The 18,584-nt window shown below is 58.3% G+C and overlaps 4 protein-coding genes across 4 annotated transcripts; all 4 read right to left on the bottom strand.

Moving 5' to 3' along the window:
• Positions 1-1,094: 1,094 nt before the first annotated feature.
• On the bottom strand, positions 1,095-6,954 carry LOC309605308 (roundabout homolog 3-like). Its single transcript, XM_082341017.1, is given in 14 exon segments — positions 1,095-1,346; positions 1,670-1,854; positions 2,337-2,504; positions 2,710-2,820; positions 2,950-3,098; positions 3,480-3,692; positions 3,862-4,000; positions 4,170-4,364; positions 4,652-4,791; positions 4,990-5,032; positions 5,124-5,147; positions 5,958-6,179; positions 6,182-6,410; positions 6,785-6,954. Coding segments are annotated over 13 exon segments (1,953 nt in total). The 5' UTR covers positions 6,950-6,954; the 3' UTR covers positions 1,095-1,346; positions 1,670-1,699.
• Positions 6,955-7,397: 443 nt separating this feature from the next.
• On the bottom strand, positions 7,398-8,342 carry LOC309605325 (roundabout homolog 3-like). The gene is made up of 2 exons (XM_082341071.1): positions 8,190-8,342; positions 7,398-7,660 (listed from the first exon to the last, which is right to left on the bottom strand). The coding sequence occupies exons 1-2, from the start codon at positions 8,338-8,340 to the stop codon at positions 7,521-7,523; spliced, it is 291 nt and encodes a 96-aa protein (XP_082197197.1). The 5' UTR covers positions 8,341-8,342; the 3' UTR covers positions 7,398-7,520.
• Positions 8,343-8,528: 186 nt separating this feature from the next.
• Positions 8,529-9,635, bottom strand: LOC309606657 (roundabout homolog 3-like; the record flags this gene model as incomplete). Its single annotated transcript, XM_082343946.1, has 4 exons — positions 8,529-8,707; positions 9,012-9,093; positions 9,312-9,541; positions 9,623-9,635. 4 exons carry the CDS (start codon positions 9,633-9,635, stop codon positions 8,538-8,540), a joined length of 495 nt encoding a protein of 164 aa, XP_082200072.1. The 3' UTR covers positions 8,529-8,537.
• On the bottom strand, positions 9,460-16,802 carry LOC309606656 (roundabout homolog 3-like; the record flags this gene model as incomplete). The annotated part of the gene is made up of 11 exons (XM_082343945.1): positions 9,460-10,004; positions 11,167-11,291; positions 11,573-11,748; positions 12,018-12,156; positions 12,253-12,373; positions 12,863-13,020; positions 13,349-13,675; positions 14,028-14,132; positions 14,431-14,579; positions 15,794-16,019; positions 16,643-16,802. The coding sequence occupies 11 exons, from the start codon at positions 16,800-16,802 to the stop codon at positions 9,702-9,704; spliced, it is 1,989 nt and encodes a 662-aa protein (XP_082200071.1). The 3' UTR covers positions 9,460-9,701.
• Between the last annotated feature and the right edge of the window lie 1,782 nt (positions 16,803-18,584).

The raw sequence follows: 18,584 nt of genomic DNA, 5'->3' as shown, positions 1-18,584 counted from the left end.
GCCATAAATTAATTAATTAATTTTTTAAAAAAAGTTTATTAAAAAAAAATAGACAAAGTAGCTAAGTTTCACAAAAGGTAGAACCACCTGTAACGGTTGGCTAGTGGGCACCCTTCAGACAAAAAACAGAACAGAGAAATGGAGGAGCAGGACTTCCAGAGCCTGAGCCGCAGAAAACCAATGGCGGGCAGGCAGGGCTGCATCCTCTCACTTGGTGGGAAAGGTCAGGGGCAGAATCCACACGCTGGGCGGTTGCTACCGGGCACGCCCAGGGCCGTGATCTCAGGATGAGGAGTCAGTGCCCTGGATACACATCCGTTCCTCTTTATTTGCTTTTCCTTTTTTGGATTTTATTTTTCTTTTAGCTTCCTGGTAAAATTCCTTTTGAAAACATGCCAACCTCATTTGCCAGACCAAATGAGAAAAAAGGGATTTGTACACACTTAGGTCAAAGTGGCAGGAGAGGTCAGAGCCTGGGACTGGGGGGGGGGGGTCAGCGGCCATCCCCTGAGAGCCCAGAGCAGTCACTGGGCAAGTGAGACGGAAACAGACCTCAGTGCCCAGCGAGTGGCGTGGGCTGTGGGTTCGGGAGTGATGGGGACTATGGCGTTCGTGGCCAAAATTAAAAGGAAATTCTCTGCCAGTCTAACCAGCTACATCTGGGCCTAATCTGGCTAAGAGGTGCCCGTCTACACACACCCTTCGTGAGGGGGTGTGGCTGGTTGTCTGAAAAAGTCTGTTTTTCCTTCTTGGCTGGGATTTCCCCCATCAGCTCCTTCTTTCTTTGAGTTTTTAAAAATTACTGTTATTGTAAGGGGTATATTTCCTGATAGGGGAGGAGGCCACCAAGGGAGGGCCTGGCTCGGCTCTCAGAAGGCGAGACAAGATTCTCGCTGTTGGTTATTTGGAAAGTCCTTCTGGGTGTAACTGGGAAGACAGTGGCTTCAGCTCCTTCTGGAGGCAAAACAGGTGGCATCTCTTAGCCCTGCCCTCAACTAGTGCTTTCAGCTGAAGAAGCTCAAATGATATATACACGCTCGCAGCCCCCTTCCTCCCCACATCCCGCACAAAACCAGACAAACAGGGCCCAGGGCTCTGATCAGACTCTTTTTATTGTCTTTTTTATGAATGGGTCCCAGATGGCAAGGGAAGAGCTGGCTCCTGGCTTCTAGGCCAGTTTCTCAGGGAGCCCCACGCATCATTGCTGAGAGGGAAGAGACTCGTCCCTGCTCCTCTCTGCTCAGCCCTCATTCACCAGGGGGAGGGGCTCTTGCTCAGGCTCCCGGCCCAGGGACACGCCCTTCCCCATGGGATTTCTGGTATTTCATCAAAGGTCATCTTGGTTCCTAGAGAGAGAGAGAGAGAGAGAGAGAGAGGCTGGTTTGCAAGGCGCTGGTCGGGACAAACAGGACCCAGTAGGGATGCACCTCATTTCTGGTCAGCCTCTCTCCTGATCCAGCTCTCCTACAGAGTCTGGCCCCTCCGTTACATCATCTGTCTTCATCCTTTGTCACCTGTACTCCAGGAGTCCTCCCTTCCTCCTTACTCACGGGGTCCCCTCCTTTTGACACTTCCCCCAGAAGACCTCTCTGCCTTCCTACTTTTAATCATCCCGTGGCCCACGCTCCCTAGCCCTCCACTCTTGTTTTTTGCCATCCCCAGCCCCTACCTCTCCACGCTTCTGTCCTGGCCTTTGGCTCTAGCTCCGGCTCCGGCTCCGGCTCCGGCCAGGGCCCCGGGAGCCCCGAGAGCTGCCGGAGCCTCTCGAAGAGTTGCTGCCGGCTGTGGAACAGGTGCTGGTGCCCTGGCCCCGGGACAGGAAGCTTGGTCGGCTGTAGGGGAGCCAGGCCTCTTCTGCAGCACGAGACAGAGGGGCATTTGTGCCCAGGCAGGGGGAGAACATCGCTGCTTGCCCCCGTGCCCCCCTAACCGCCATCCCAGCTCTGGAAGCAGAGTTGAGGGCAGACCATCCTGGGGGCTGAGGAGAAGCAGAGCGCGCAGCCCATGGCCTTCACATAACACGTGCTCAGAAACCCGTGGGGAACTCCCACGCAGAGAGGGCCTTGGGAAAGCAGGGACAGAGCGCCCGGCTCCCACTCTTTTCTCCTCTGGGCTTCAGTCCTGGGAAAGGATACAACTTGGGAACCTCAGGGGATTTTGCCCAAAGAGAGCTAGAGAGACAAGTGTCTTTGATGTTGATCAAATGTTGACCTCCTCCCAGCTGGAGGTCAGGGGTGAGCTGGGTTGAAAATTAGTGCATCAGTGGCACGGTCTGTACCACCTGTTAGGCCCCAGTCCCTGCGCCCACCCTCTTGTGTAGCAGGGGCCCTCCTTACCATCCAGGTGCGGGCCCCGCCAGGCGCCCAGGGGCCCGGCCTGCGCCACTCTCCTCCCCCCACTGTGCTCCCGCTCCCGTTCCAAGGAGGACATGCTGCCTGCAGCCCTCAGCCCCAAGGCCCAGCTTGCCTCTTCCTCCGGCGGCGGCAAGGGAGGGGGCGGCAAGTCTGGGGAGAGACCTGCTTTCAGCACTCTCCTGCTTCTCCCGATATGGGTCTTTCTCCCACTCCCACTCCCTGGCGTCAGAGGGCGCTGAACGAACAGCCCAAGGTTTGGGTCCACTCTCTCCCTCCTCCAGCCCGCAGAGCTCACCCTTGGTTATCCGCCTGCTTCCCCTACTGTCACCACCTCCCAGGCTCATGGCCCCCTCACCCCCAGGACTGTGCTCCCGCCGGTAGGGAAGAGCCTTGGGTTTCTTCCGGATTCGGGCACGGGGCCCGTGAAGTGGAGGAGTCATCTCCCCAGGCGCCTGCCGGGTTCTCCCTGTGGCATCGGGAGATGCAGGGAGGAGCGGGTAAGAGAGTTGGTCAAGAAAGGGGCTTGAGGGTGAAGGGGAAACAAGCTTCCGGGGGATGGGGAGGTGGAGGCCAGTTGAGGGGTCTACAGACTCACCTGGGGCACTGCTGGCTGTACTAGCGGCAGGGCTGGGGCTGTGATGGAGGGCCATGGGGTCAGCACCCAGGCCAGCAGACCTCCCTTCATGGCTACTCAGCGTGGGCTGGGATACACTGAGAGGGGAACTTGGCCCAAGGGGCGCCCTCCTGCAATGACATGAGGCTTCATTTGTTTGCTCAACAGACACTAAGTGCCTACTGTGTGCCAGGCACCGTGCTAAACAATCAACCTAACACTCAGATGAATAAGACACAGCTCGTCCTCCACAAGGCTCCCATGCTGGTGGAATACTAGGAAAGCCAACTTTGAAATGCCCCAGGAAGCTTGCAGAGTCCCTCCAATGACTGTCGGGAGTGAGAGACCTTGCCAGCCTCCACATTTCTCCCCAGATCACACTTCCACCCTGATACAGCCATGAGACCTCTGGGCCCCAGATTCATCCATCCATCTGGTCATCCACCCATTCACCCACTGAATAGATATGTACGGAGGGCCTGTAACATGCAAGGTACTATACACCTCCCTACCTGGGCGTCTGGTGGAGATGGGGAATGTCAGTGGGGGGCTGGGGAGGGTCAGGAGGTGAGGGGGTAAGAGTGGCTGTGGACTGCTGTCCATAGGAAGGTGTGGGAGAGGGTGTTTCCCCTCGGGACGGAGGGACCAAACACCCCCCGCTGGTGCTGGGCTCTGCCACGTGGCTCCTCTCGGGCACTGGTGGGCCCCACTCTTCCGGCTCTGAGCTGGGGGCAAAGAGGCAGGAGGGCGGGGTGACTGAGTAGCTTCATACCCTCCCTCTGGCCTTCCGCTGCCCCCTTCCCTTCCTCTCCCAGCATCTTTGCCCTCCGCCGACAGGAGGCCCTGGGCTGGTCCCATGTGTACAGGGCATCTGCAGGCAAGGCGCCTCCTTACCCGCCCTCCAGCTCCTCCTCAGGCCCCTCTAGGCAGCTCAGTTCACAGGAAGGGGGCGGGGGTGGCAGCGCTTCTGGCCAGTTGAGAGAGGGCATCTGTACAGGTTTTCCCAGAAGCTTTACTTTGCCTCCCCTGGCTCCTGAGGAGAGCAGGGTGGGGCCACAGCAAGATACAGGCAGGAAAGAGGCAGAGGTGAGACACGTCAGAAAGGAGTGCTGGGCTAGGTCCCAGAAGGGGGGGTGGAGGACACTCTTTGGGGAAGATGCTGCTCAGGGCTAAAATGGGGGTGTTGGGAACTGGAGCCCTACCACTGTCCCCCTGGCTCCATTCTGGAGGAGCATACTGGCTCCAGTCGCCTGGTTCCCCTGAGGGGTGTGGAGGGAACCCCCCGTGGAAGGTCTGCAGCTCCTCGCCGGCCAGGTCAATGGTGCTGTAGACGGGACCCTCAGCAGAGGCGGCAGCTCCCCGGGCCGTCTGAGCCAGGTAAAGGGAGATCCCTGCTTCTGAGGGGGAGAAAGACAGTGGCCCCGGGGAGGAGACGGGGCAGAGACAGAAAAATAGAGGACAACAGGAGAATGGAGGGCACAAGGGGATCCCACTTCTTCCCCTATCCCAATCCGGGGTAAAGGTGAGGCATGAGAGAGGCTCCCCCAACTCACAGCTTCCCAAGGACCACGCAGTCTCAGCAAGACTGGGACCCCTTGGCCCCCTTCAGTTTGCCCCAGCCGGTCGGGAGGAGAGAGGGTGCAGGGCCTCCTGGTGTACCCCTGAGGGAAGCAGAACTCCTCACCATTGTAATATCTGTCGTCTGGGTCAGGATTGCTGGGGCAGCAGCTTCCCCTGGGTTCCTGGGCCGAGGGGCTGCGAGATGAGTGCGGCCACGAGTCTGCCAGCCACGGGTAAGGAGCAGGGCCAAGGCCCATTGGTGGCCTGAGGGACAGTAGGTGAACGCTGGGGACAGAGAGCCTGAAGAGGTCAGTGAAGTAAGGGAGGCAGGGGTAATGGGAGCTGGAGGACGGTAACGGTGAGTGTGGCGGTGAGAGGAGGGCGGAGGTCAGCACGGGGAGGCAGCTGGGCCTGGGACGAAGGGAGTGGTCTCATCTTGGGGAGATGAGCTAAGAGAATTACCTGGAACTGGCTGCCGACAGGCCCTCTGAGTGTGGGAAGGACACTGGGGAAGACGAGGGGGAGACTGTGAGAAGCGCGGCTACCTGGGGTCCGAACCCCGCCCCACCCCCACCCCGGGGGCAGAGATGTCTTACCTGCAGGTGTGTAAGCAAAGGAGGCTTCCGAAACGGAACCCGTGGGAGAAAGAAGAGGGGAAATGGGGAGAAAAGTCAGAAATATCCATATTCTGGTCCACTCCTTGGGCCTGGTCCTAATTCCACCACTCGGGTTGTACCCTGGACCAATTTCATCGGAATTCCTAGGGATGCGACTCAGGCATCAGTATTTTTCTAAAGCTCCCCAAGTGATTCCTGCGTGTAGCGAAGATTGAGAACCTCTGAACTAAGAGACCTCACATCTCTCCGGACACGCCCCTTCCCAGGGAGAAGCAGAACTCAAGTCTCCTCCTTTCAGCGGGTCCCCCCTTTCCATCCAGACCCCGCCTGACAATTTATCGCCTGGGATCCTGGCCACACTCCCTCTGCCAGCCCCCGACCCCCAGGAAATGAGTTTCCGCCCCCCGCCCCCCAGACTTGCCCCTTCTCTACTGAGGCTGACCGCAAAGCCTGCTCCTTCCCGAGGCATTTTAAGGACAAATCTCACTCCTCTCAGCAAACTCAGGCCCCGCCCCGCCCCCTCTGGGCTCCGATCTTCCCCGTCCCCCCCCCAACCCCCCAGCCCAGGTCCCGACAGCTCCCGGTTCCACCTTGGGCACCCGGCCCCTGTCCAAGGGGCTGAGTTCCCGGGCGACCCCTCGCCCGACGCCGCTCCGGGAGCTGTTGAGTCCCTCCTCCTCTCTTTCCATCCTCCCCGCCTCCCTCCCTGGGGGGGAAGGGATCTCCAGGCTCCGCCCACTCCAAGGCCCTCCTTTCCATCCCCGCGGCGCCCTTGTGACCCCCGCCCGCTCTGCCCCCGGGCCGGGCTCTCACCCGTGTAGTGACTGAGCTCCTTGCGCTGCCTCTGGCGCCGGTAGAGGGCGGCGCAGAGCCCGAGGAGCAGCGCCCCGCACGCGGCGCCGCTGCCCGCGAGGAAGGCGGGCTCCCGCAGCACCCTCGCCAGCCGCTCCGCCAGCCCCGGGCCCGCCTCGAGCCCAGGCTCCAGTTCCGGCGGAGACGCTGTGGGGGTCAGAGAGGTGAGGGGAGTAGAGGCACCGCTACCCCAGGGCCCCCCTTAACTCCCAGCCCCGCCCTCCCACCCCCTCCGGACTCACGCAGCTGCACCGACACCGGGACACTGGCCACGCCCACGCCCGCGCTGGTGGCCGCCGCCACCTGGGTCCGGTAGAGGAGACCGGGCAGCAGTCCCCGGAGCACCGCCGAGCGCGCCCAGCCTGCCGCGGACCGGTTGAGGTGGAAGCGGCTCTCATTGCCCAGGCACCAGATCTGGGGAGGCCGAGACCCAGGTTTAGAGTTTCAGAAGTGGCTTCTGGCCTCACGGGGAAACTTGAAGCTCTGGATGGTAGAAGGGGCTTAGCCGGGCGTAATTCAACTCAGAGAGGGCACTCTGAAACCTGTCTCCTCTTCCCCCAGCCTCGTCTCCAGGCCCAAAGCCAGTCCTAGGTTCCCTCCTCCCTGATCCTAACCCCAGCCTGGTCTCCAGGCCCAAAGCCAGTCCTAGGTTCCCTCCTCCCTGATCCTAACCCCAGCCTGGTCTCCAGGCCCAAAGCCAGTCCTAGGTTCCCTCCTCCCTGATCCTAACTCCTGGAGCCTCCCTCTCCCTCCACTCCCCAGCCCGCCCACCTTCTCAACCCCTGCACCTGGTATTCCTTGATGACCCCATTTTGCTGGGAGGGGAGCGGAGGTTCCCAAGACACAGTGATACTGCTGTTGCCTTCACCCCCCAAGGCCACTGCCACTCCCTGGGGGGGACCACTGGGGGCTGGGCCAGGGTGGAGCATGGTGAGAAGGACACAGACAGTCATTGCAAGCTGCCCCTCGTGCCCCGCCCTTCCTCATCCTCCCAGTTCTAACATCTTAGGGAAGCGAGATGCATCCCTCCTTCCCGCCGGCTCCTTGCTCTCCGCAGGCAAACCTTCATCCTCCCCCACTCCCTCCCTCTTGTCCACCCATCAGCTCTGGGCCCCACCCCCTTACCCTCCTCAGGAATGCTCCTGGTCACCAAGGGGCTTTCAGCCCCCAGCCCCTCCTGGCCTTGAGCTTGCACCTTGATCTGAATTTGAGTCCCTGGGGGGAGTCCTCTTAGCACAGTACTTTGCTGGCTTGGGGACTGTAGGTCCAGCACTGACCAGCTTCCCCCATCAGGACCTGCTACCCTCCAAGACACCCGGAAAGCTTGTACCAGCTGGACTGGGCCATCTACCTGTGGGAGGCAGGACAAAGCACACCAGGGGGAGAGCTGGAGCCACACAAGCCCTCCAGCCCCAGCCCTCCTCCACTCACCCATCTTCCCCAGCCGCTCACCTCGCACCCTCCCACACCCATGCTTGGAGGCCCCTTTGTGCCCCATCATCACCTCCGCCCTTAACCTCATCCCTAGGCCACACTCACAGTCCAGGACACCTGCAGGGTCCGGGGCCCAAGGACTACGGGCTCCTGCAGACGCACAGCCACTTCAGCCAGTCCCCGCTGGCCCCTCCACGGGTCCTCCTCCACTGGCCTGGATGGGTCGCTGTCTACAGACCAAAGAGCCCACTCAGCAGGGGCCACCGGGACAGGGGTCAGGACTGAGAGTGTGTGTATGTTCCACCTCTGCCCTGCCCCACAGACCACTACTTAGTACTTCGGAGCACATCCCAGGGTCAGGAACAGGCTGGTCAGGGGAAGACCTTCGAGAGGTGGGCCAGGGTGTCCAGCTAACATGAGTATTCTTTCTGCGTGACTACATATGTGCCCTTTAAAGGCCCTGTTCCTCATCTCTCACATGAAGATGACCCTCCAAGTTTCCTTCCACTCCTTATAATCTGCGTTATCTGTGGGTAAAGGCTCAGAAGTGAGGAGTTACCAAGATGCCTGAATCATCTTCCTCTCTTTCCCTCTCTCCTCTTCTCTCGTTCCCTCAGTGAAAGGGAAGCATGACCTCCTATTCCAGGCCGGGCCACCAGGACAGACCTGGAACCAGGTAGGTGCCATGGTTTGCGGGGAGGGGGTGCTCTGCCATGTTTCACGTTATACCTGTGACCCAGAGACCCTGACCTTACTCACCCTGGGTGCGGACGGGCTTGGAGACGGGGCTGGGCTCACTGAGGCCCCAGGTTCCCACGGCTCGCACCAGGAACAGGTAGATGGTATTGGGCTGCAGACCGCTGACGGTGTGTGTCTCCAGCTGCACGCCATCTGCCACCGTCCGCCACATGTTGCCAGAGGCTTGGCTACAACAAGAATGAGGTGACAGAGCTGTCCGAGCCCAACCTGTCTATTTCATCTCATCCATTCTCTGTCACCCCCTACTACCTCCTCACCCTGGCAGACCTCTCGCCACAACAGCAAAGCCTTTAAGGACACAGGGGCCCCTCCTTGTAACATTCCATGTTTGCATTCAAAACCTTCTCTTTACCTGAAAGCCTCTATCACATAAGAGGTGACTGTGGCCCCAGCTTGTGGGTTAGGCTTCCAGGTCAGGGTAATGCTGTTCTTGGTAATGTCAGTGACCACTGGTTGCGAGGGAGGCCCCGGAGGGGTACTGGGTTCTGTAGGGGGGTCTGGTGATACTCCCCAGTCTTCTGCAGTGAGGAGATAATCTTTGAGTAGAAGGATGGGGAAAAGATGGCCCCAGCGTAACCTTCCTCCTTCCCAGAGGAGCTGTGGCGCTGTGACAGTGGTGATGGTGGAGGGGGGACATAGTGAACTAACCCCTGCTCACATGTGCCTCCCAAGGGCACCACTTCTGTCCTCCTTCTCCCCACCACCATGACCCTGGCATTTGGAAGATAAAATCAGTCCTGGGGTTTGGGGAGGTACTGGCCACCTTTGAAGCAGGTTTGGAGAAGGGTGCTGGCAAAACAAGGGAACAAAGGAAAAACTCACCCCGCCTCCTAAGCCAGCCACTCCAGGTGGCCTCCCCTGTGGAACTCTTGGCCACACAGCTGTAGAATCCCATGTGCATCTCCTGCGGGAGAGGGCGGAGGATGGGCAAACTGGGAGTGGAGCAAGGTAGGGCGAAGGAGTGGAGGTGGGTGTACAGAAGGATGGGGAGGATGTTGTCCACTCTAGGTGGCCTGAGAGCAGAGGGGCAGAGGTGGAGTTCAAGTTGCAGCAGGTACTGGAGTTGGGCATGTGGACCACGTGGCCATTCTCAGTTACTTGGGCCCCAGGAGTGAGACTCACCTGCACACTGGCGATGTGCAGGGTACCGTTGGCCATTAGGTTGAGTTGGACGCCATCCCCTTGCAGCCACTGCCCATCCTTCTTCCACTGGACGCTAGGCTGAGGGTTCCCAGTCACTCTGCATGGCAGCCACACAGAGGAGCCAAGTGCCAGCGTCTGATTGGCTGGTCCCTGGAGGATGATGGGAGGCAGCCCATCCAGGGAGGCTGAGAGAGGAAGAACTTGGGCACCTCAGGCGAGGGTCCTGGGTTCAGGCAACCAGCCCCTTGTCCTCATCTCTGCTCCTGCACTTCCCCTCCCCTGGATATTGCAGGGGGCTTCCATAACCACCTGTTGTCTCTGTGTGGGATCAGCCATCTATTAGTGGCTTCTGTACCTGATTTCCAAACTTCAAGGACATGCCTCAGGAACATGCCTCTCCCCTTGCAGATATATTACATAGAATCCAAGAAAAACAGATCTCTTTAAGTCATGATTTCCTTCCAGGCCACGAGTCCAGCCCTGTCTCCATGGGCACGTACCTCCTTTCACCTCCAACAGAGCCTTGGCCAGGATGCTGCCGGCCACACTGACAGCCTGGCACACGTAGTAGCCAGCATCCCCGCTCTGCACTTCAGTGATGCTGAGCTGGCCTCTGGGAGAGACTGAGAAGCGCCCCGTGGGCTGAAGTGACTGACTGGGGAATAGCAGGGCCTGGGGACAGAGCAAGCAACCAAGCCACCTGGCAGCTGGCAGGGAGAGCTCCCCATTCTCACCAACCCCAGAATCCAGAGAAGTCCTAAGGTTCTAGTTCATACTCTGTCCCAAGCCAGTTTTGTGACCTTAGGCAAACTAGTTAACCCTATTCACAAGAATAAGGGAGTTTTATTAAATGATTTGGGGGTGCCCGTCCCAGCTCTACCAGTCAGGAAACTGAGCAAGCTATTTAACCTTCCTGAGCCCCAATTTCCCCAAATTTGACTCTTAGAGGATAGTTATGAGGATTAAATCAAGTGATTACCTGAAACTCTTTCAGTACATTGGATGATAAACGTTAAGTACTTTCCCCTTCTTTCTGGCTTTAACATTTTACATTAGATACACAGAAGGTAGGGAAGCAGGTTTTAATGGCACCATGCTGAGCCCCTGACTGATACTTATTCCCACCCTCTACTACCATCAGCGTTTTTATTCATTTAAGAATCTAATTAAAATGCAGCATTCCCCAATGCTAGAGAAGATGTTGGAAAATTGTGGCTGTGGATTTGCAACGAGGTAGTGGGTGGCCTGGTTTCCCAGTGGGATGGGGTTAATGAGACTTATTTTATTATACTGACCCTGTTTCCCAGTAGCAAAATTCCCACCCTTCCCTTGGTGCGAGTTACTTGTGTTGTAACATTAACTAATGTTCATTCCAATTCTATATGCTGAGATTTGTTTGCTAAGGTTGAGGGGTGTCTGTGAGCTCCCCCTGGTGGAAGTCCTTTGTAATTAGAAAAGCTTGTAGTGTTCTACCCTGAGCAGCTTTGGTACAGTCATTGCTTTCCAGAGCGGAATGTTAAAGCCCAGGCCCCAGGCCTGGGGAGGAGGAAGGATCTAATTGGATCTGCTACATCCTCAGGACAGCCTTGCCCAAAACAGAAAGATTCTCCAAGGAATTACCATACAGGACTGTTCCCTACCTCCAAAACATATTATCATATGTTCCAGGCCTTTTATATTCATTATCTTATTTAATCCTCCCAAATAACTTGCACAGCTTTCTGGAAGGAAAGGTAAGACAGAACCCCAGAGAGAAGTTTGCAGAATGTAGAAGGAGGAAGGCTGAGACCCAGAGGAGAAGCTGGTGGGAAGGCCTGTGGAGCTGGCCACCTACTTGACTTCCCTCCTTTTGCCAGAAGATGGCAGGCGGGGGGTTTCCTTTGGTCTCGCACTGGAAAGCTATGCTCTCTCCAGGAGCCGCCATCTGGTCCTGGGGCTGGGTCACCAGCTGGGGTGGGACTGGGAAGGGGAGGGGAGATAAAGGAACAGGGAGTCAGGGGTACTAAGAAGGGAGACAGAGGGAACAGGAGAGAGAAGCCTGAGCTTGGCTTAAGCAGGAGCAGATGTCCATCTCTTGCTCAAGCCTGCTTAGCTTTCCCATCCTTCCTCCCCTTCCAGAAATCTCAGGGGACGCACTCATATCTCCTGCTCTGTCCTTTCTCCTCATTCTCCACCTCCACCCATCCTCCGTCTTCCCTCGTCTCATCCCTGCTGCAGGCAGTCCCAGGTGGGGCCCTCACCGTGAACACTGAGGGAGCCGGAGGCTTCGGCGCGGCCCACGCTGTTCTCCGCCACACAAGTGTAAGTCCCCTCATCTTCAGCGCTCACACGCCCGATCCAAAGGCTGTGGTCGCTCCGGATCTCATACCTGCTCCACCCCCCCACCCCCAGGCTGGATTGGCCACAGCTACAGACCCTTTCTCACCCACCCAGGACACACACCAGGATCAGGGTACATAAGGACAAGGTAGACCTCAACAGGGACAGAAGCTGGTACCCATGGACCCATGAACGGACGTGGGGACTGGTTAGCGCAGGGGCCACAGGCTCTGGGGGACAGACTTCTCTGTGCCATCAAGTGAGAGGCATCTGCCTTCCTTCCCCCCTCCCCCCCAGTTTTCTAGGGCTGGGTATGTTCTTGAGCTGATTGGGTCTCCTTACAGGCAGTAGGAGGGGGCTTCTCACCTGCCTGTGGGCAGTTCCCCATCCTCCTTGCGCCAGCGTAGACGAGGCGGGGGATCCCCCTGCACCTCACATGGGAAGTCCACGGGGGCATCAGCCAGGACCACCTGATTCACTGGTCTACGCAGGAATGAGGGACGCTCTGTGCAGAGGGAGTGAGTGAATAGTCAGGGGGTCTGCTCAGTTACTCACTCCCCAGGTTACACACTCCCGTAACTCCAAAACCCCACGTGCCTACCCAGGACCACAAGTTTGGCTTCCCCACTCTCCCGTTCTCCTGCCATGTTGGAGGCCACGCACACATACATCCCTGCATCACTCTTGAGCGTATGTGACATCATCAGCTTCCCTCCACGGAGCTGCAGAGTAATAATGGAAACTTTGATCCCTTATAGCCATCAAAGCATATTTGTTTATCTGATCCTCAAAGCAAGCCAATGAAGAAGACCAGTGAATTTGACCCACTTATCAGATAAGGAATCCTTGAGTGATCTGCGCAAGGTGGGGCTCAGGTGTTTCATTTCTCCCACAGCCCAGACCACCTCCCACCAGTCCCTGGGGCATCATACTCCCCACCTTCTTACACTGATTCCGTCCTACCTTTGCTGATTTATCCCCCACTCAGTAGCTGACTCTCAGCCTCTGGTCAGCTAATGCCCCAATTTCAAATCTCTTGTCTTATCGCCTCCAGGACTTTCCCCCCCGCCCCTCCAAGACCTTTAGATTCAGGCCTTCCTCCTCTGACACAGGTCTCAGACCCCTAGCCTAGGGCTTCGCCCCTCAGGATGTCCCTGGCCCGGACCCTGGCTCCCAGTCGTTGGATCCCCAGCCGTGGCCCCGCCCCTCACCGTGATCCTTCCCTCCTCCTCCTTGAGTCTAGCACCGTCCTTCTTCCAGGACACGGAAGGCTCTGGGTGGCCGCGGGGGGGCACGCATTCCATTACCGCGGGCTCCCCCACGGCCACCACCACGTTCCTAGGAGACTGCCGGAAATCATCGCGGAGGACTGGAGAGAGGGAGAGCGAGAGCGAGAGAGAGAGAGAATGAATGACCAGGGGAATAAATAGGGTGTGGGGTGACATAACTGGGTGAGGACACAGGAAAGTGTTTTGGGGAGAGGGGGATCACCGCAGACCGCAGACCGGAACTCTTCCCGGGTTGCGACAACACCAGGCCCACTTCCTCCTCCGGCCAAAGCGAGGGCTTTAGAGGCCAAAGGTCTTAGTCCCAAAGGGAAGCTGCTGAATGGGTTGAGATTGGGCCTGGCTCTGGATGGCATTACCCGGTGCCCTCCCGCCTCCCCGAGGCTCTGGAAGCAACCAGGGGACTCCTACCTGCCACTTCTAGAGAGGCGTTTCTACTAGCCGCCGCTCCCAGGTAGTTGCGCGCTACGCAAGTGTAGACACCCTCGTCCGGCCGCGCGCGGCGCCCGTGCACGATGCGTGGGAAGAAGAGGGCGCCGCTGGGCAGAAGCAGGCGGTGTGCGCGCGGGTCCTCGCGCGCGGTGGCCACGCGCGCCCCATTCTTGTACCACTCGATGTTGGGCCGCGGCCGGCCCTCCGCGCGGCAGGGCAGCGTGGCCGGCTCGCCTCGGGAGACCAGCAGATCTGGCGGCTGCTCCACGATGCGCGGCATCGCGTCCTCCGGCCCGACCTTTGACCCTGAGGGGGGTGGGGGGCGCAGAGCATTCAGACCCGGAAACCGGGAGAAAGATCGAATCTCCAGAGAGAAGAAAGATCTCCGCCTGCCCACCCTCTCTGTGTGTAGGGTCGAGTATCTCCTTCGGGACAGGTGCCCCGCACGTTCTTAGGCTGGAAAGGAGATGCCTGCGGACAGGCAGATCAGTAGAGGAATCTGGACACCTGCTCCTAGGCCGGCTTTCTAGGCCGGCTAACGACGCCAGCCTCCTCTCCTGCCAAGTTGAAGTGCAGAGTGACTGGGCCACGGCTTGGCAAGTAGACCGCGCCTCTAGCCGACTGGTTTTCAGTCCCCCTCCCGCGCTGGTTCACAGACCTGTGAACAACCATAAGCGGTGCACCAGCGCCGACAATTTGTTCTTCGCCTCCGCGCGGTCCCGGACCAGCGATATGGAGACTGTGGCCCAGCCTGGGGCCCCCCCTTAGGAAAGGGAAGAAGTGAATGATGGGCTGAGGGCTGGGACTCCTTATCCTGGAGCCCGTGAATGGGCACAGTGCCCACGTTTCTGGGTCCTGTGAAGTCACAGGAATTGAACGCAAATGATGGTGGAATAGTGAGTAACGCTCCTTTTCTAAGAGGGCATAGTTTTCAACAGATTATGCTACAGGTTGATATAGTTAAGAAAGGCTAAGAATCATTGAGAGAGGAATTCCTCTACTTTCCTTGGTCACTCAGATCCGTTCACCGCATGTCTGCTCCTGCCCCTCACTTGGCCTACAGACTTCTGCTCGCTTCTTCTTCTGCAGTTTGGGATCCAGGATCCTCGAGCGGGTTGAGCTCAGACGCCCACCCCCAGATTCGTCAAAAGTGGATTTGTAACCTATGGCGGCCAGTAGGCGTCGCTGCCGCCTCGCGTAACCTGGTGTCCTTAAATAATGAGGGACAGCCCCGTGCTTCTGTTCTCTGCCTCCCCTCCCCCGCCCCCGCCCCCAACGCCCCACCCCACCCCCAGTTCCAAAATCCGCGGGGACCTCTTGCTTCCAGCCTCTGTACGGGATTGGGTTTCATTTCTCAGCCCCGGCTCTTAAGAAGTTCTAGTGGAGACAAAGCTGCATGGGCTGCCCCGTGCTGCTGCTATCCTGGGGGGAGGGTATCTAACTGGTTAGGGACAAGAAGATCGGTTTCCCTCCCACTTAGGGAAGGAAGGAATTTTTCTCGATTTCCTCCCTTTCAGATGGAAATCTCTGCTTCTCACTCGTTTCTTCTCCTCCATCCCATTCCAGTCCCCGTTTAGATAGACCAGACCCCACGTGAGCGACCCTGGAGTGGTTAAGAGCTCAAGGAGTGTCGTGGAACCGACAGGGGCTGGAATCTCAGACGCTGACACTTCCTAGCTGTCAGAACTAGGGCAAATTATTGAACTTGTCTGGGTCGAAGTTTCTTTACCTGTAATGTGGCAGTAGTGATAGGGTTGTCACAAGACCAGAGTGTATGTAAAGCACTTGGAAGAAGACTCCATGAATATGGCTATTCTACCATTAGTTACGGGCTCTTCCTCCCTGGCCCACCTTACCTTATCTTGACCTCTACAGTCTCTACCTGAATCAGATTCTTCCAGGCCCCAAAATTCCCTTTCCCCCCTTCACATGGCCTTTGGGTGTAATGGAAGTTGGTTTGTTATTGCCAAGCTTTACGTTGCTTTCGTGACCATTGGGATACTATTCATCCACTCTGAGTTTGTTTTCTCAGTCACAAAATGTGACCATCAACGCACCTCCTTAAATTTTCGAGTTTGAATGAGACCGTGTGTGGTGAAAACACTGTAAGAGCGCTGGGGGAGCAGAGGCGCGTCTGGGGTGTCCGTGAGAACCTCCTGGGAATCTAAGAGGGTCAGGAGGTTGGAGAATCCCATCTCATTCCCCATCTTCTTCCTCCTTGCTCCCTCCATACAAACCACACCCTTCTCATCGGCTCTTTCCCCCTAATTCCTGTAGACACAGCTGCAGGCGTCCTTTCCCTGGAATTTCTTCCCTGTCATTCCAGGTCTCAGGAGATGCTTCGACAGCAGCTAATGAATAGCTAATGGCCACGCTAATGGGGCTCTGGCGCTCCTCCCCCAGCACCTGGATTACCCCACTCACAAACACACATCCATTGCCTGGGTCTCCTTTCTTGCCACCTTGGAGTCCCCAGCACGGTGCTGGTAGATTCGAGCGGGTAGAGGCGGAGGGATGAAGGCTGTGCCCAGAGGGGGATCAACAGCAAAGTCGTTCAGGGATGCGGGAGTTCCCGATGCGGCCGGCAGGGGGCGCAATTGGCCCTCTCCCCAGGCTCCGGCAGATCTACTCTCGCCGCCTCCCCGCAGCGCTAGGGGAAAGCGCGCTGTCTCAGTCATTTATTAATCACCGTAATTAGCGGTAATGACCTCCCCGCCAGCGCTGCCCGCCCGCCGCAGCTCTGCCGGGGTGGGCCGGCGGTGAGTTCTACCTCTGAGGGGCAAACTTCTAAGTTTCCCTGAAATGGTCGCCGCCTCTACCTTCTTCTGTAGCAAACACATGTTAACATTTTGGCGTCATCACCCTCGTCCTAAGTGAGTTCTTGGAAAACTTAGGGTCCCAAAGGGAAACCTGTTACCTGGGTGGGTCACCGAGTGGCCCGGCTTGGCCCAGGCCCTCCAGCGACCGCGCCCCCTCCTCTACCCTCCGTGCTGTGGGTCCCGGCCTCTCTTACTCCGGTTCTTCTCACCTGGGGTGGCCGTGGGCATCGGTTGGGGAGGAGAGGAGTGGTGGACTCAGCTGCCAACTCTTCCCAAGCCCTCGACCTCCCGCCGATATCCCCACTCAGGTGCTTTAAGCCCCAAACTATCCATTGGCCCCCACCACCCGGGAGGCGCTGGGAGGCGCGGGAGGGCATCGCTCGGTCCCGGACCTTGCCGCCCTCCCACCTTACCCCATCCCTGGATCCGAAGTCCCCGTGGGGCAGGGTCTCACCGTTGAGATAAGGATCGCCGGGGGTCAGCTGGCTTTGGTTGAGCGTCGCCACCGAGGAGTTGAAGCCGAAGAGCAGGTCGCTGGAGTTGGAGATGTCCCCGCCCAAGGAGTCCGCGAACAAGTTCATCTGCAGCAGCGTTTTAAGCAGGTAGCGCAGCATGGCGCGACCCGACTGAGACCGGGGCTGGGGGCTCGGAGCCCAGCCCCTGGGTCTGAGACCCGCGGGCCGGGAGCCGTAAGCCCCTCTACAGCCTCTGCGCGCTGTCCCAGCCACGGTGCCGCTCTCCTGCCGGCGCGCCTGGGTACCGCGCGTGCCTCCGCGTGCCCTCCTCCTTCCCTCGTCCTTCTCTCTCCACCCGCCAGTGCCCGGGTCCCCCGGGAGCTGGGCGGGCAGAAAGCAGGTGCCACGCGGTTCACCGCGTAATTAAGGGATTAATCCGCCGCCTTCCACCTTCCCACCCCCACCCCGACGGCCACTAGCAGGGCCAGAGACTAGAGTCGCGTCGCGCGCGAGATGGAGTCCCCGCCCCGCGCCCCGAGTCCCGCGTCGGTTCTGGACACCTCGGGAGAGTTTCACTCCTTTCTCAAAGCACCCAAGATGAGGGATGAGGCTCTTTCGGACTCTGCCCTTCTGCCTGACTTCAAAGGAGGAATCCCTCCCCTCTTTTCCTCTTTTAGGAAACTGAGGCAAAGCGCCAGACCGTTCCTCTAGCTCTCCAAGTCCTGGCTTCCACTTCCTCCCAAGTCCCCGGGCTTTGCTGCGGGAGTGCGGACGGCTGGCTTGGTTTGGGGCGGGAGTTGGGAGTGGGTGGAGAATAATTCCGCGGTGCGTCCACCCCTTTGCCCAGCAGTCGCCTGGTTTGCAGCCGAGAGACCGGGGGATGAGGCGGCGCGTCTTGACCTGGGAGTCCTTGCCCCAGACGCACCACTAATCTAGTAGTTCCTGAGGATACTTAACAGGGATAAAACTGGAGGCGGAAAGCCCAGGGAAACCCAGACATCTCGCATCTATTGGCATGCTTTTGCATTACTTTGCTCTGACATATTTTATTAAATTGTCTTACCTTTCGGAGGAGACTGAAGGGGAACCAGGGAGTCTGGGGCTAAGACAAAGAGAGCAATATTGTTTCTGTAAAGGCAAGTGCAAGAGAAGACATGGGGTTGATGGAAAACTCGCTCAAATCTGTTCAAACTTGATAACGATCCTCCTTGGGGGGGGGGACACGACACCCCCCCCACCCAACCCCCCCCACCCGCCTGTTTCTGGCTTTTCTGGCGTGCTTTGTACCTGAAGATCTCCCAGTCGCCCCCCTCCACACACACACACACACTTTCCTAGGCTAGGGGTGGCCTTGGGGTGTCAGGGGAAGAGAGACCCGGGCCTATCTGAGCTAAGGCCCTGCTGATGGTGGGGTTCTGGTTCAACCGGAGGGCTCCGTGTGAGGAGACCACCTTTGAGGGGTGGCTGCCTCCGAAGTGGGAGGAGGCAGGTGAACAGGTCAGCATCCTGAGGGGTGGGTGCTACACAGACGTAGACCCCATCGTAAGCTAAGTCAGGAGTTGAGTATTTCAGGCAGGCAGCGCTCAAGTGAACTAGAGACTTAGTCAAGGGGTGGGGGCTTGTCCCCAAACTCCTCCCTCAGTCCTCAGAGCAGCCCTCGGGGGCCTCAAACGAACGGGCATTTAGGTGCCTTCCTACGGCCTCCCCCCCCCGCCCCGCCTCAGCTCTGCGCGTGACTTCGCCAGGCCAGAAGCAAGACGGGCGGAGGCGGGGCGGGGCAGTGGGGCAGGGCCTGCCCCACCAGAGGCTGCGCCCTAGGAGCTGTTCTTTCAGCACCCCGTCTGTCCTTGCTGGACTAGGAACCTGGCGCCCACATACGACTTAAATCCCAGCGGACCTTAAGTTGGAGTAGGTGGGAGAGGAGCTGGTGACACATTCTTT

The sequence above is a fragment of the Balaenoptera borealis genome, assembly GCF_965194805.1.
Source record: "Balaenoptera borealis genome assembly, chromosome: 11".
NCBI lineage: Eukaryota > Metazoa > Chordata > Mammalia > Artiodactyla > Balaenopteridae > Balaenoptera > Balaenoptera borealis.
This window is presented reverse-complemented; position numbering and strand designations above follow the sequence as displayed.